This window comes from Beta vulgaris, chromosome 8 (assembly GCF_026745355.1).
Source record: "Beta vulgaris subsp. vulgaris cultivar EL10 chromosome 8, EL10.2, whole genome shotgun sequence".
In the NCBI taxonomy this organism is placed as follows: Eukaryota; Viridiplantae; Streptophyta; class Magnoliopsida; order Caryophyllales; family Amaranthaceae; genus Beta; species Beta vulgaris.
The window spans coordinates 42,251,763-42,266,313 of NC_079209.1; the positions used below are offsets into that span (position 1 = coordinate 42,251,763).

A 14,551-nucleotide genomic window follows, 5' to 3' on the forward strand; every position below is an offset into this window, starting at 1 on the left:
ATTTTATTAGGGAAGCATCTTTAAAATCTCCTTGAGGAGACATTTTTTCTCCATGGGCAAGCAATATCACCCCTAAACTTGTGTTTTTGTCTCCAAGGGGAAGCAATTTTCATTACCACTCATTACCACCTACAAGGTGGTATTGGATGGGAATGGAAATTCAAGAAGGAAAGTGGACACTTTAGGATAAATTAGCATTACCATGGGAATGAACAATGATATTCTTCACAAATTTACACACAAATTCATTCCCATTATCACAATTTATAACCAACTACCAAATGGGCTGTAAGTGATACGCTTTGTCACCCTTTTATATATTTTTTTAATATTTTTTAATAATATTGCTGCGGTTTTCATTAAAAACCACAGCAATATATTAAAATATTATTTTTTAATTTTATTTTAATATATTGCTACGGTTTTTGTCATAAACCGCAGCAATATATCTGGTCAAATAGTCAATTTTTTTTAGAAATTTTCCCAATGACACCATATTGCTGTGGTTTTAGGCCGAAACCGCAACAATATCTTTATTTTATATTTAACTTTTTTTTCGTGATATATTGCTGCGTATGAGTAAAACCGCAGCAATATCACCGCAGAAATAAGCAATTATTCTACTAGTGAATTAAATCCAAATATGTCATATCAATATAAAAATAACATATATCTCTATTTTTCGAATGTGTTCTTTAAATAAATTTTGTATGCTCTTTCAATAGATGTTCTTTTTTTTTATTATCATTATATGTTCTTTTCATTACTACCTAATTTATTATTATTAATGGATCTTAGACATGAACAAATATTCTCTTTTTTTTTTTGGTAAGTAGTATATTACCAACCAAAGAACATGTACATCCTAAGTCCTTCAAGGACTGGAACCACACAGGCCTTACAGCCTAGCTACCCAATTACAAGCTATCTATCCATTCACAATCCCTATCACTCCATTTCTCCAAAACACAAAATTGAATTCTATGTTTAACTATACACTTTGTATTGTTAATTACATGATCTATTCTACTAACTTTGTGTTGCCAAAAAGCTTCATTTCATGCCATCCATATCTGATATACTACTGTAGCTATGACGGTATACAGAATGTGCCTCCTCACTTTTGTCCCTTTATATCTTCTCCTGGTCCAGGTGACCCACTACAGTAGGTTCCTTTGCCTACATATCACACCAATCCATTCAAGGATTATGGAGAGAACATGCACTACTAGAAAAATAGCCTTTAGGAGCGCTTAAATAGCAACACTTGTTAAAAAAAGTGTTAACTTCAAGAATTGGTGGAACAAATTGGAGCACTTTTAACAAAGCGTTGCCATAATCCAATTTTTTGTGAACAAAGCGCGCATAAAATTAAAAAAAAAATTCAAAACTCCCACCACTAAAACAGGTAAGCCAAAACTAGGAAGAAAAAACAAAGCCCTAATTTACTCCACCTCTTAGTTTCACGCAACTCCAAATTCTCTAGAGTCGAACAAGAGAGTCCTTCCCTTTCAGCAACTCCAAATTATCTGCACTCGAACAAGATCCAGTTTCACGCTTCGAAATTTGAAGACTCCAATTCCTTTCAGCAGGATCCAGTTTAATTAAATTTTCGCTGGGCAAGACTCCACCGTCGTCTTTCGCTCAACAAGTAGGTGTTCTTTTTATCAAAGAACTTTACTCAATTGCAATTCGATTTATGGATTAATGTTGCTGGTACGAATTTCATTGAATTCGAATTATAGATAAAAATCTTGCTGGTATTTCTTTTTATGTAACTTTCATCTAATTCGAATTGTTGCTGCGAAAAAAATCTGTTCTTTAATTCGGAAATTGAGACTCCATTCGATCATTGTTGGTACAAATTTCATTGAATTCGTATTGTAGATGAATCTTGCTGGTATTTCTTTCTATGTGACTTTCAGTCAATTCGAATTATTGCTGCAAAAAAATCCTTCTTTAATTCGGAAATTGTATTCAATCATTTACCTTCTCCTTCGATTCAACAGAACCAACTGGCCAGTAAATTCCTTTTTTGTTTGTGTGCCTTTTTATGAGTGAGGAATAATCTGTATTTTTCTTTTGTTTGTGTGCCTTTTTATGAGTGAGGAATAATCTGTATTTTTCTTTTGTTTGTGTGCCTTTTTATGAGTGAGGAATAATCTGTATTTTTCTTCTGGCATGCATCTTCTTCTGAGTTATTAGAAAGTATTCAGTCGACTAACATAGAACTTAAAGAGAGTATCTACCACATATGCTTACTGAATTCACACTCAAAAAAAATGTGATCATGTGTTTCCCCTGCACTACCACATAAGCAACATGTGCTGTCTGGGCTAATATTATATAGAAACAACATATCTTTTGTTTTCAACCTGTCCTGAATTCCTAACCACAAGATAAATTTGTGTTTAGGTAAGCTCATCCTGTTCCAAACCCCATGAACCCAAGTAACTACACCTCTGCTCTCCATCATATCATTTTAAACCTTTTTAATTGAGTATGAATGATTCACACTCCAATTAGTAGCCATATCCACCTGAGTGAGATCAGTTTTAACCTTGCAAAGGTATTTTATAACCCAGCTTGCACCTGGTAGGGCTTGAAAATCCCACCAATTTCTATCCTTCACATAGACATGGTGCACCCACGCACTTCACCCATAAATCATCTTTCTCACATCCTATATGCCACACAAGCTTCCCAACAGCAACTTTATTCCATATGGCTATATTTCTGAAGCCTAAGCCCCCCCCCCCCCACACCTTCTTATTCCTGCAGATAGCCTCCCATTTGACATTTCCCACTTTGCCACCAATAGTTGCACCAGACCACAAGTAATTTCTGCAAATGGAGTTAATCTTCCTTAACACTGCATCAAGAAGAAGGAAGATTTGTGCCCAATAGGTATGAACACTTAACAGGACTGAGTTTGTTAATTGAGTTCTGTCAGCATAAGATAAACTTCTGGTACTCCATGATCTTATTCTGCAGGTCATTTTTTCAATAAGCAGGTCACAATCAGCAGCACTTAGCTTTTTAGAGCTAATAGGTACCCCCAAATACCTAAAAGGAAAGTATTCTCTTCTGAAACCTGAGAAATGTTCAATCCTTTCAACCTCTCTTTCATCCATAGCAGTACAATAGATGGCATATTGCTGCTTGTTTGCTTTCAGGCCTGTTGTTTTTGAAAATAACTTGAGCCCTTGCAAGAGGAGATAGGCTGATCTTGCTTCTCCTTTACAGAACAAAAGCAGATCATTTATAAAGCTCAGATGATTTACCTTCAAGCTTCTACAACCAGTAAAATACTTAAACTCATCCAATTCACCAATATATGATAGGATTATTGTTAAGTAATCCATGCAAAGAATAAATAGTAATGGGGACATGGGGTCTCCCTGCCTGAGACCCCTCTTTGCAGCATAAAAACCCTATGTGCTTCCATTTATCAGCAATGTGAATTTGGGTGTTGTGATACACTCCATAACACATTTCACAAAGTGACTAGGAAAGTGTAAAGCCTCTAATAGATCTTGGACAAAGCTCCATTCCACATAATCATAGGCTTTTTTCAAGTCAACTTTCATTAACAAACCCTTGACTTGATTATTGCTCCTACCAAACCTTTTCACTAAGTCTTGGCATAGCAATATGTTACTGAGTATACTTCTGCCAGTGATGAAAGCCCCTTGTTTTTGAGAAACAATATCAGGGAGCACTCTACTCAGTCTAGAGCAAATAAGCTTTGTTATGGTTTTGTAAAGCACTGAACAACAGGCTATGGTTCTAAAATCACCCACAGAAGCAGGGCAACTAGTCATAGGAATCAATGTTATAGATGTAACATTTATCTCCTTCAACATTCTACCACTTCTAAAGAAATCTTGTACTGCTGCTAGCACATCCCTGCCCACAATATCCCAAGTTTTTTTGAAGAAACAACTTGAGTAACCATCCAACCCTGGAGCTAGACTTGTTATTAGGGATAGAGAACATTGCATTTCTTATATCTTCTACACTGAAATCAAGAGACAAAGCCTGCTGTTGAGATTCGCCAAGGATGTTCCCTTTAGCTATGATTACAGCCTCCACCTTTCTCACCATTCCTTCACTACCCAACAGCCCATGGTAAAACTCAAGAAATGCATTTGCCACCTCAGTTGAGTTATTAGCCCATTCACCATTCTCTTTCCTAACGGTGTTTATTCTATTATGTATCCTCCTGACCTTCACACTTTGATGAAAATATCTTGTATTATCATCACCTTCATTAAGCCATCTAATTTTGGCTTTTTGACTCGGGAAAAGAGTGTAATTCCTGTGTGCCACAACATATTCCTCCCTAGCTTCCTTTTCATGATCTCTAAGGATCAAATCATCTGGGTTATTATGCAAAGCATGTTAAGCTTCAATCATTTTATTGTACTTTGCAACATTTTGCACAGAAACATCACCAAACCGGGAAGCATTTAATCCTTTAAACTCTTTTTTCAACATCTTTAATTTCCCCACAACCTTACATCTTGGTTCCAGGAATGTTATACTGCCATCCTTGTCTAACAATTTCCTGAAACTGATCAGCTTGACACCACATATTAAAAAATATGAACGGTTTCTTCCTTGATTCATTCACAAATGATCTGACCACTAGAGGGCAATGGTCAAATTCTCCCTCAGGAAGAACAGTTACTTCTGTGTGTTGCCATGCATTAATCCACCCTTCATTCCCCAATACCCTGTCCAACTTGCAGAACACTCTATCACTCCCAACCTGCTTGTTGTTCCAAGTAAAAAAATTCCACAAACCTTCACTTCCAACATCTTACAATATTCCATACAGGCCTTTATGTCTTCTATCTCTCTTGTCCTCACAGGCTGCCCAAGTCTATCATCAATACTCAATAGAGCATTAAAGTCACCAAGGATGATCCAGGGATCATCATTAATAGCCTGCTTCCTCAAATCTCTCCACATCTCTTCTCTTCAACTCCTCTCATTATAACCATAAATGAATGTGCATTTGAATTTCCTCCCTCCATTTACAACCTATATTTCTATATGAATAAGCTGACTTGTACACACTAACACATTCACATGAAAAGCACTAGGATGCCATCCTAACACAATCCTCCCCTTACCATGCCATTGATTATTTGTAGTTATGCACCACCCAGGACACGCATTAAGATAAAAGTCTCCTAGTTAAGGAGCTTTTATATTTGTTTCAAGGAAACTAAACAACTTGATGTTGTGAGTCACTAGAAACTGCCTCACTTCCCCTTGCTTCCTTCTGTTGTTTAGTCTCCTCACATTCCAACTAACTATATTATCCATCCATGGTAGGGGGCTCCCCCCCCCCTTCCCTCACCATGTTCCACCTCCTTTTGTGCTACCTCCATCTCCAATATCTCCCCAACTTCACCGACCTCCTCCAACACTGTAAATGAGTTACCAATTGTAACTTGTTGTTGTGCAGCCTGACCCTTAGTATTTTGTGTTGCCACCCTTTGAAACCCATCTGCCTCCACCTTATTCTGCTGTTTTTTTTCACCCATCGCTTAACAATAGCCTGCTTTTTCTGAGTCTTACACTCCTTCATTACATGCCCAATTCCTTTACAATTCTCACATTGGACTGGCTTCCAATCATACTTCACAGATTGTGTCATAATTACCCCTTTTTCATTCTCAAATGTTATGCAATCAGGAAAATCTTGATTCATCCTAGCCTCCACCATTACCCTTGCAAACTGTAATCTATCTTTCTTGGTTGTTGCCTGGTCTAGCTTTAATGGATTCCTAATCCCAGATACTAACTTGAACAAGCATTCCCCCCCCCCCAGTATTTCAAATCAAGAGATGGCAATTGAATCCATATTGGCATTGTTTTAACATCTTCCTTTTGAACATTCAATTCAGAATTTCATTTCTTAACTATAAGAGGTTTTCTATCAAAAAATTGAAAACAAATCATTCAAGATAGCATTTCGTTGTTCAATATCATGAAATCGGGCTATGAAAAGTCCTTTTTGAACAGCCACAATTTTATCTACCCCATTCTTTGCCCAAATTCTCCTTAAAAAGCCATCCATTATCGGAAAAGGCGGATTATCCCCCATCACATAACAGATAAGGGACGAATTCCAGTAATCAATTTCTTCCTGAACATCTTCTAATTCAATTTTAATGGCAGGTTCATTAACAATTGAATCAATCCCTTCCATTTTTTCAAATTCCGTCGATAAATTGCGAGTTTGAAGATTACCTCCTTCAATGGAAACCAATCGAGTCTGCGTCTTCTTCATGATAGTTAACCATTCTGAAAGTTGCGCTTTCTCCCGAGACTGATTTTGCAACTTTTCCAACGACCTTTTAGGTGATAACGGTTCATCAAATTCAGGGGTCGAAATCACCATTTATGCAATTCCATGAAGTTTAGCCAATGATTTGTGCTTCTGTCCTAAACTTGGACGCGTAGGGCCTTTCGGCTGATGTTTATTACCATAATTACCATGAGATTGCTTCGTTTTCACCTTGGATTTCCCTGCCATGGCTACGATGCATGATACGAGAGAGGTCTCTTATCCCACGTCGAGAGAGAAAAAGAACCCTTTTGTTTGTTTTATACTAGCTTAACAATTAAAACCTTAAATTTCAGAATATCACTGCCCTTTTCCTTGGGAAATTAGGCATTGAAAAACTTAACAAATATTCTCTTTACTATGAACAATATGTCTTTTTACCTAAAATACGTGTTCTTTTATTTTTAGTTGTATCTTCATATACTAATGGGTTCTTTTTCAAAAAAAAAATTATGAAATTATTATTATTATCATCGTTATCAACTATATTATTATTTATATTATTATTTATATTATTATGTTATTATTCTTATGAATATTTTGCATAGTAATAGAATGATAGTAATAGTAATACTAGTAATGAAAGTACAAAGTAATAATAAGATTAATAATAATCAATATATATATATATATATATATATATATCTATTATATATATATATATATATATGTATGTATATATATATTATATATATATATATATATATATATATATTATTATATATATATATATATATATATATGTATATATATATATATATATATATACATATTATATATATGTATATATATGTATATATAATATGTATATATATGTATATATAATATGTATATATATATATATATACATATATACATATATATATACATATATACATATATATATATATATACATATATACATATATACATATATACATATATATATATATATATATATATATACATATATACATATATATATATATACATATATATATATATATATATCTGTGTGTGTTTGTATAAAGGAGAAACTTTTCGGGACCATAGAGTGCGCCACATAAGATTGCCATGTCATCAATTTTTTTTTTTTTTACAAAAATAGAGTTCTTCATAGATTCAAATATATATAACGAGCTTTGGATAAGCAAAAATTAGAGTTGCGTGTTGAATGAATAACTTAAATTATGTCATTTTGTAATTTGTGCATAACTTTTGCTACTTAATTCAGAATATTATGATTTTTGTACAATTGGATATTGCTTGAAATATGCTTCGAAATAATATCCATATACAATATAGTTCTACAATTATGAATAAAGCGCGCCACGTAGGATTGCCATGTTATCAAGTTTTTTTTTTACAAAAATAGAGTTCTACATAGATTTAAATACATATAAGGAGCTTTGGATAAGCAAAATAGAGTTTCTTGTGGAATGAACAACTTAAATTATTATATTATATAATTTGTGTATAACTTTTGCTACGTAATTTAGAATATTATAATTTTTGTACCATTGGATAGTGCTCGAAATATGCTTCGTAATAAGATATATATACAATATCGTTCTACAACTTATGAACAGAGAGTACCAAGTAGGATTCTCATGTCATTAATTTTTATTTTAAATATAATAAAAAAATAGAGTTCTACACATATTTAAATATATAAAAGGAGTTTTGAATAGGGAGAAATTTACGTTTAGTTTTGAATAAACAACCTAAATTATTATATTATGTAAATTGAATATAACTTTTGCTACCTAATTCAAAACATTATCATTTTTTAAAATTGGAGAGTGCTTGAAATATGTTTCAAAATGAGAACCATCTAAAATATAGTTTTACAACTCATGAAAATATATTTAATTAGATGGTAAGACATTCTTTAGTCTGCTTTCTTTTTGATAAATATAATAATAATTAAGCTATAAGTATAGTGTACAATATGTGATTATAGCATTTTATAATAGGTCTAATTTACAAAATTAACATATAATCTTTCAAAACCTCGGCCTTAATTGCTCCACTAAACCAAAACAATTTAGTATTGAACAAAATTTATTAAGTAAAATTTATTGTTACAACAAAAACTAAAATCTATAGCGATAAAGTTACATATATATTAGAATTTTGGATGATGAAAAAATTAGAGTTTGATTTTAAAAAACAAACTTATAATATTATAGAGAGCTCCATCTAAGCATGTCATGTTATTCTTTTTTAATTATTAATTTTTTTAAAAAAATAGTGTTCACTATAGATATATATACATATAAGGTGTTTTGGATAAGAGTCTATTCTCTTCGGCATAAAACAGTTGAACTGAACTGAATTGAACTGAACTTAACTTCACTGAACTGAATTGAACTGAAATGAATAGTGATATGTGAGAGTAAATAAAGTATTGTCCAGAGCTGAACTGAATTGAATTGAATAGAACTTAGTTGAACTGGACTGAATTGAACTGAAAATAAGTTGGGGTGAACAGACCCTGTTCTCCCCAGCTTATTTTCAGTTCAGTTCAATTCAGTTCAATTCAGTTCAGATCAGTTCAGTTCAGATCAGTTCAGTTCAATTCAACTCTTGACAAAACTTTTACTCTCACAAATCACTATTTTTTCAGTTCTGTTTAGTTCAGTTCAATTCAGTTCAGTTCAATTTAGTTCAGTTCAGTTTAGTTCAGCTGTTTTATGTCGAAGAGAACAGGCCCTAAGTGAACATTACATTCTGATTTTAGATAAACAACCTAAATTATTATACTATGTACATTAAATTTTGTTACAGATTCGCAATATTACAATTTTTTTTTACAATTGGAGAGTGCTCGAAATATGTTTCGAAATAAGTTTCATATACAATATAGTTTTACAACTTATGAAAATTTATTTATTTGGATGAAAAATAACGTATTATTTATTCTTTATTTTAATTACATGTAAAAATAACTATAAAAATAACATATATATATGTGGGGTAATATCAATTATATCTTTGAAAATCATACTTTTGAATATTGAGTTATATAAAGATAAAAATATATATTTATAATTTTGAACCTATAGCATACCATGGTGGCATTACATGAATCAAATGAAAGTTTGTCAACGACATTGCAAAGGTATTATGCAATTCACTAATTATTTTATTCATAGAATATTTATTATATACATAATTATTCATGTTTGTTTTTTCACATATATCTATATGTGAAATCTTATTCTTTTTCTCCATGAACTTGATTCTACTACACTAATTAGAAATTAAGGTTCGCGTTTCTATACTATTTGATGTCACGAATCATAAAAAAAAAAGAGAAAGTTTGATAAGGGTTGATATGGTCATGATGGATGAAGAGGTATATTTTTATCTTAAACAATATTTTCGATTATTAGTATAGGTTAGTTTTATATTTAATTAATTATATTTATGATACCGTCATTATGATTTTTTTTTCACTTTTTCATCTTTCATTTTATATGCGTTAGTATTTATGTGCCATTAAAAATTGAAGTTGTGGTTGACACTCATGTTCTCAATAATTTTTTTGTCATGCATCTATTAAATAAGTACCCTCTACTTTCTTCAAGTATCATTAGGGTGTTCTTCATGTTAAAATTGTGCTAACTATGTGAGTCATACCAATTATTGGGATACTATTTAATAATAGACTTAGCTACAATATTGAGTTTAATATTCTAAAATATAAAATCTATATATCGCAATAAAAAAATCTAGACTAAAGAGTATAATGACAAATACTGCTTTATCCGTTCTTATTCTACTCCAACAATGGGTTTGAGCATGGTTATTAAGGAAATGAAAAAAATGGGTAGTTTAGCATAGAGGTACCCCTTTAATTAACAAGTGTAGGAAATAATTAATCTTTAATAAAGTAAACGCAACTTTATGAGGCAATTTGATGACTAATTAATGATGATTTTATTAACATAAAGTAAAGGCAATATTGTCAATTGTAGTTGTTTTTTACTAAAAGTGGAGGGGTCCAAATAGATAAAACTACCCAAAATGGTGAATATTACAATAGAAAAAGAACAGAAGAAGTATGTAAATAAAATGGTGTTGAAAAATCTCATTTTACAGCAACACAAAATCAACTATGTTAACAAAAAATTTGCAAAAAAAAATACTCCATCCGTCCCATAATATAGTGCTTGCATTCCTCTTTGGGTGTCCCAAAATGTTGTGTCTATTTCTTTTTTATCAATTTGTTTGGACTAAATTATCCTTCATTTCTACATAAAACTTTCCAAAATACCCGTACTTTCCTTTTAAAATATGTGCCCTATTTATTGTTTTACAACCATTCCAAGGTATATTATTTATTGCTCTTTTCATTTTATTTTAAAAGAAAAAGAGAATAAAACTAGTTCCAAGACAAAAATACCCAATAAACATTTACTTAAATATATATTTTTGTGAAATCCTAAAACTCTTTCCATTTTCCTTAATTCTTGTGAAAAATGAGAAATGAGCACTATGTTATGGGACGGAGGGAGTATAAACAAGAACCCATGCAATGCACGGATTTCAAAACTAGTATATTTTATAAAATATAAGTTTAGATCAAATTAGATAAATTTAAATCAAATTTAGATCACTAAAGATAAAGTAATCTAAACATAACCTTAATTACAATCAATTCTTATCTTTATTGAACTTTGAGTCTCACAACAAACCCAAAGAAAAAGAAAAATATGAGTGAATTCCAACTGAATACTTTAATTATATTGGTAGGTCTCAAGATTTTGTTCCCATTCAATGCCGTACGTGTTTTCGAGCGTCACATTCAGACCTTGTCTTCATATTAATCTTCCATCAGTGAAACTAATGCAACAAAACAAACCTTAAATGCTTCTTCATCAAGAAAAGAAAAGTAGTATTGTCCAACAAAAAGTTTGATCGAGAATCTAAATTAGTTGAGAGCCTTTTCTGTTTAAAGTGGAAAATTTGGTTGCATATAAATATAGTTAGGCATGTTCTCTTTATTTTATTTTCAGTCTATTTCATAAAAAATAAGTTTACATAAGTTAAATTAAGTTATAATAAGTTCATATAAGATTTAATAACTAATTAGGTCTAATATTCAATTCAGCAAATATAATGTTTGACGCAATTTAATAAATTCAAATATATTCAAACTAGTTATATATGTTTGTTATGCATGCGAAATCGAATGATGAATCGCAATTGCTTTACAGTTTGTTAGATCGATTTTCTCCTTTTTATTTTTATTTTAAATGAACAGAGTGATAGGTGTTGTACTTTTCTTTTGGAGTTATGGGTATATTGGTCAAACAGGGTGAACAAACTGAACATCAAGGTACTCAAGAATTCTCATGTATAACTTTTATTTTTATTTTTATTTTTAAAATGAATAGAGTATATCGTGTTGTAGTTTTCTTTTCTAGTTATGGATATATTGGTCAAAAAGGATGAACATCAAGGTTTTCAAAGTTTCAATATATAATAGAGATAAGGTGTAAATAGTTTAGATAAACAAAAATAAATTGAATACAACATATTATTAGTATTTGTGTACAAAGATTACTTTTTTTATTTTACAGCTGCACATACTACGAGTATATAAATTGTCTTTCGTGTTGCATTTTTTTCCCTTTTGGAAAAGTCAAAACAGCATGACTCCATTGGTTGGACCAAAAATAATTGATTAAAAAATGATTATTTTATGAAAAAACATTTTTCAATTAGAAAACACAAGTATAATTAAGTCTTGCTTGAAAGTTAAAGTGAAAAAAAAAAAATGAAAGTAGGAGGACAGATGGCAGAAAGCAAAGAAAAAATAAAGGATAATGTTATATGTAGCCCTTAGGGCTATATATAAGCATTAATAACATTTCCTTTAATGGGAACTGTTAGGGAATTCATAATAAAATCACGCGTCTTTTGATGTCATAAATGTTTGATTCAACATTTTATTTCTATTTTAAGTCTCTTATGTGTCGCCCTAAGGGCTATGTATATCATTTTCAAAAAAAAAATATCACTCTTATATATGGAATAGGGATGAGATACTAAAAAGTAGAAAAAGGAAGAAAATAAAAAGATAAAAAAAATGCACAATAAAAAGAAAATAATAAAGTTTGCAATATAGTTAGGTACTTCCCTCTCACCTAAATTGATTTAGGGCCTGTTCTCCCCAGCTTATTTTCAGTTCAGTTCAGTTCAGTTCAATTCATCTCCAATCAGTTCAGTTCAGTTCAGTTCCGCTCCAATTAGTTCAGTTCAGCTCAGTTCAATTCAGCTCCATTCTTTCATAACCATTTTGTTAAATATTATTATTATGTTGGTATAATTTATTTTACTAATTACTCTTATTATTATTATTATTATTATTATTATTATTATTATTATTATTATTATTATTATTATTATTTATTTTTATATCATTACTATTTATTATTATTATTATTATTATTATTGTTTCTATATATTATTTTGTTTATTATAGCTTTACTCATTATTATTACTATTATTATTAGGAGGAACATGGTTTATGTCAAAGCACAAATAAACCCACGTTTTTTAGCCCATAAACGAATCAAATCGCGTCAAAATGATGTAATTTTCGCGGTTCAACCCAATCATTATTTTTATTACTAAATATTATTCTATTATTAAATCTAATTATTAAAATAGTAATATCAATTTACTTCTTAGGTATTATTGTTATTATATATCATCGTGAAGTATTAATATATTAATATAAATAATATAAAATAATTATTATTAATTATCATTATTATATTATTAATATTATTTATTTATAACTATCATTTAAAAATATCCAAAATAGTATTATTATTATTATTATTATTCATTATTATTACTTATCATTATAATTATTATTTAATATTCATATTATTATTGTTTAAATATTATTTATATATTTATTACATTTAATTCAATTCAATTTAATTTAATTCAATTCAATTCAGTTAAGTTCAGTTCAGTTCAGCTGTTTTATGCCGAAGAGAACAGATCCTTAGTGGGATAAATTGATTTAAAAACTTAAAAAATCCTTATTTATTTGATGTAATTAGTAATAAATTTAATATTCTGCATGTTTTCGCACGCATTTACAATACTTGTAGGAAGAAAGATGTGGTCGTTTGTTGTTTTAAACAAGAAATTGTTTTTCACCATTTACAAACCAAACAAAGAAGTATTATATTTGTCAAATCAAACACTTTTAAAAAAGTCATCAACACCCAAAAAATTTTAAATTCCTAATGAAGAAAAAAAAACTTTAAATCATCATTTTTCTCGAAAAAAAAGTGTATGAAAAGATTTTACAAATTGACTTCTTACTTCTTGATATCATGGTTAATTCAATGTCTTTAAAGCAACATATTTTTCTCATGCTTTAAGGGAGGCCAAAAATCTAGCAAACTTTCTTATTAATATGCTTGTTATGAAGAACAAGTAAAAAGTGAAATTAGCCACACGTTTAACCATTGGTTTGAGGGTTAAGATTCCGTTAATAAAACATGAAACTTACATTAAAATCAATATTTGTTCTTGATACTTTTAACGTAGGCTCATAGATGAACCTCATAAACATTGTATACATATCAAAGTGATTATAAGATAAGTTACATCACTAGTATTCAATTAGAATTTCAGTAACAAGTCTCAAATAATGGTTCATTTCTAGTTATAACATAACAACCATCAATATTTTTCAATTCGAAAGTTGTTTATAATGAAGGATTTTTTAACTACAATAATACAAACTTTTGCCCGTTCTCTTGCAATAATAAAAACTTTTAATTATTTTTTAATAATACAAACTTTACATAAAAATCTTGTCCAGTAAGTCAAGTTGACTTGTAACCTGTAAAATAGGTCAAACAAAAATTACAAAATGATCTTTCTTCTTTCTCCCTCAACCCCACACACACCTGAACCACCTCAACTTTTTACCTCCTACAACAAGTTAACAATCAGTATTGTCCTACTGGAGGAATTTTTATCAAAAGGGTAAAAATTTGTATTATTTGTGTTAAAAAAACCTATAATGAATGTATTGATTGATAAGTTTACTGATAAATTATCAATAGGTAGGTTTTTCAACAAAGATCGCTTCATTTGTGGTCATACTACACATATTAGTCATCAAAATAATGAGTTTGAACTTCATTATAATAAACCTTAATAGGT

General features: G+C 30.2%; 1 protein-coding gene across 1 annotated transcript; it reads right to left on the reverse strand.

Annotated features, from left to right (window-relative positions):
* Positions 1-2,621: 2,621 nt before the first annotated feature.
* Positions 2,622-5,558, reverse strand: LOC125492761 (uncharacterized). Its single transcript, XM_048635475.2, has 5 exons — positions 5,397-5,558; positions 4,524-4,774; positions 3,956-4,366; positions 3,671-3,909; positions 2,622-3,238 (listed from the first exon to the last, which is right to left on the reverse strand). The coding sequence occupies exons 1-5, from the start codon at positions 5,556-5,558 to the stop codon at positions 2,622-2,624; spliced, it is 1,680 nt and encodes a 559-aa protein (XP_048491432.1).
* Positions 5,559-14,551: the final 8,993 nt, after the last annotated feature.

Bases quoted from the DNA above. Each gene is read 5' to 3' on its own strand.
- LOC125492761 (XM_048635475.2), bottom strand. From the start codon at position 5,558: ATGGGTGAAAAAAAACAGCAGAATAAGGTGGAGGCAGATGGGTTTCAA. The intron at 4,367-4,523 runs GTAAGGTTGTGG...TTTGATCCTTAG, and splicing joins AACATTCCTGGAACCAAGAT to AGATCATGAAAAGGAAGCTA. The intron at 3,239-3,670 runs GTATACTCAGTA...TGTTCTGTAAAG, and splicing joins GGCTTTCATCACTGGCAGAA to GAGAAGCAAGATCAGCCTAT.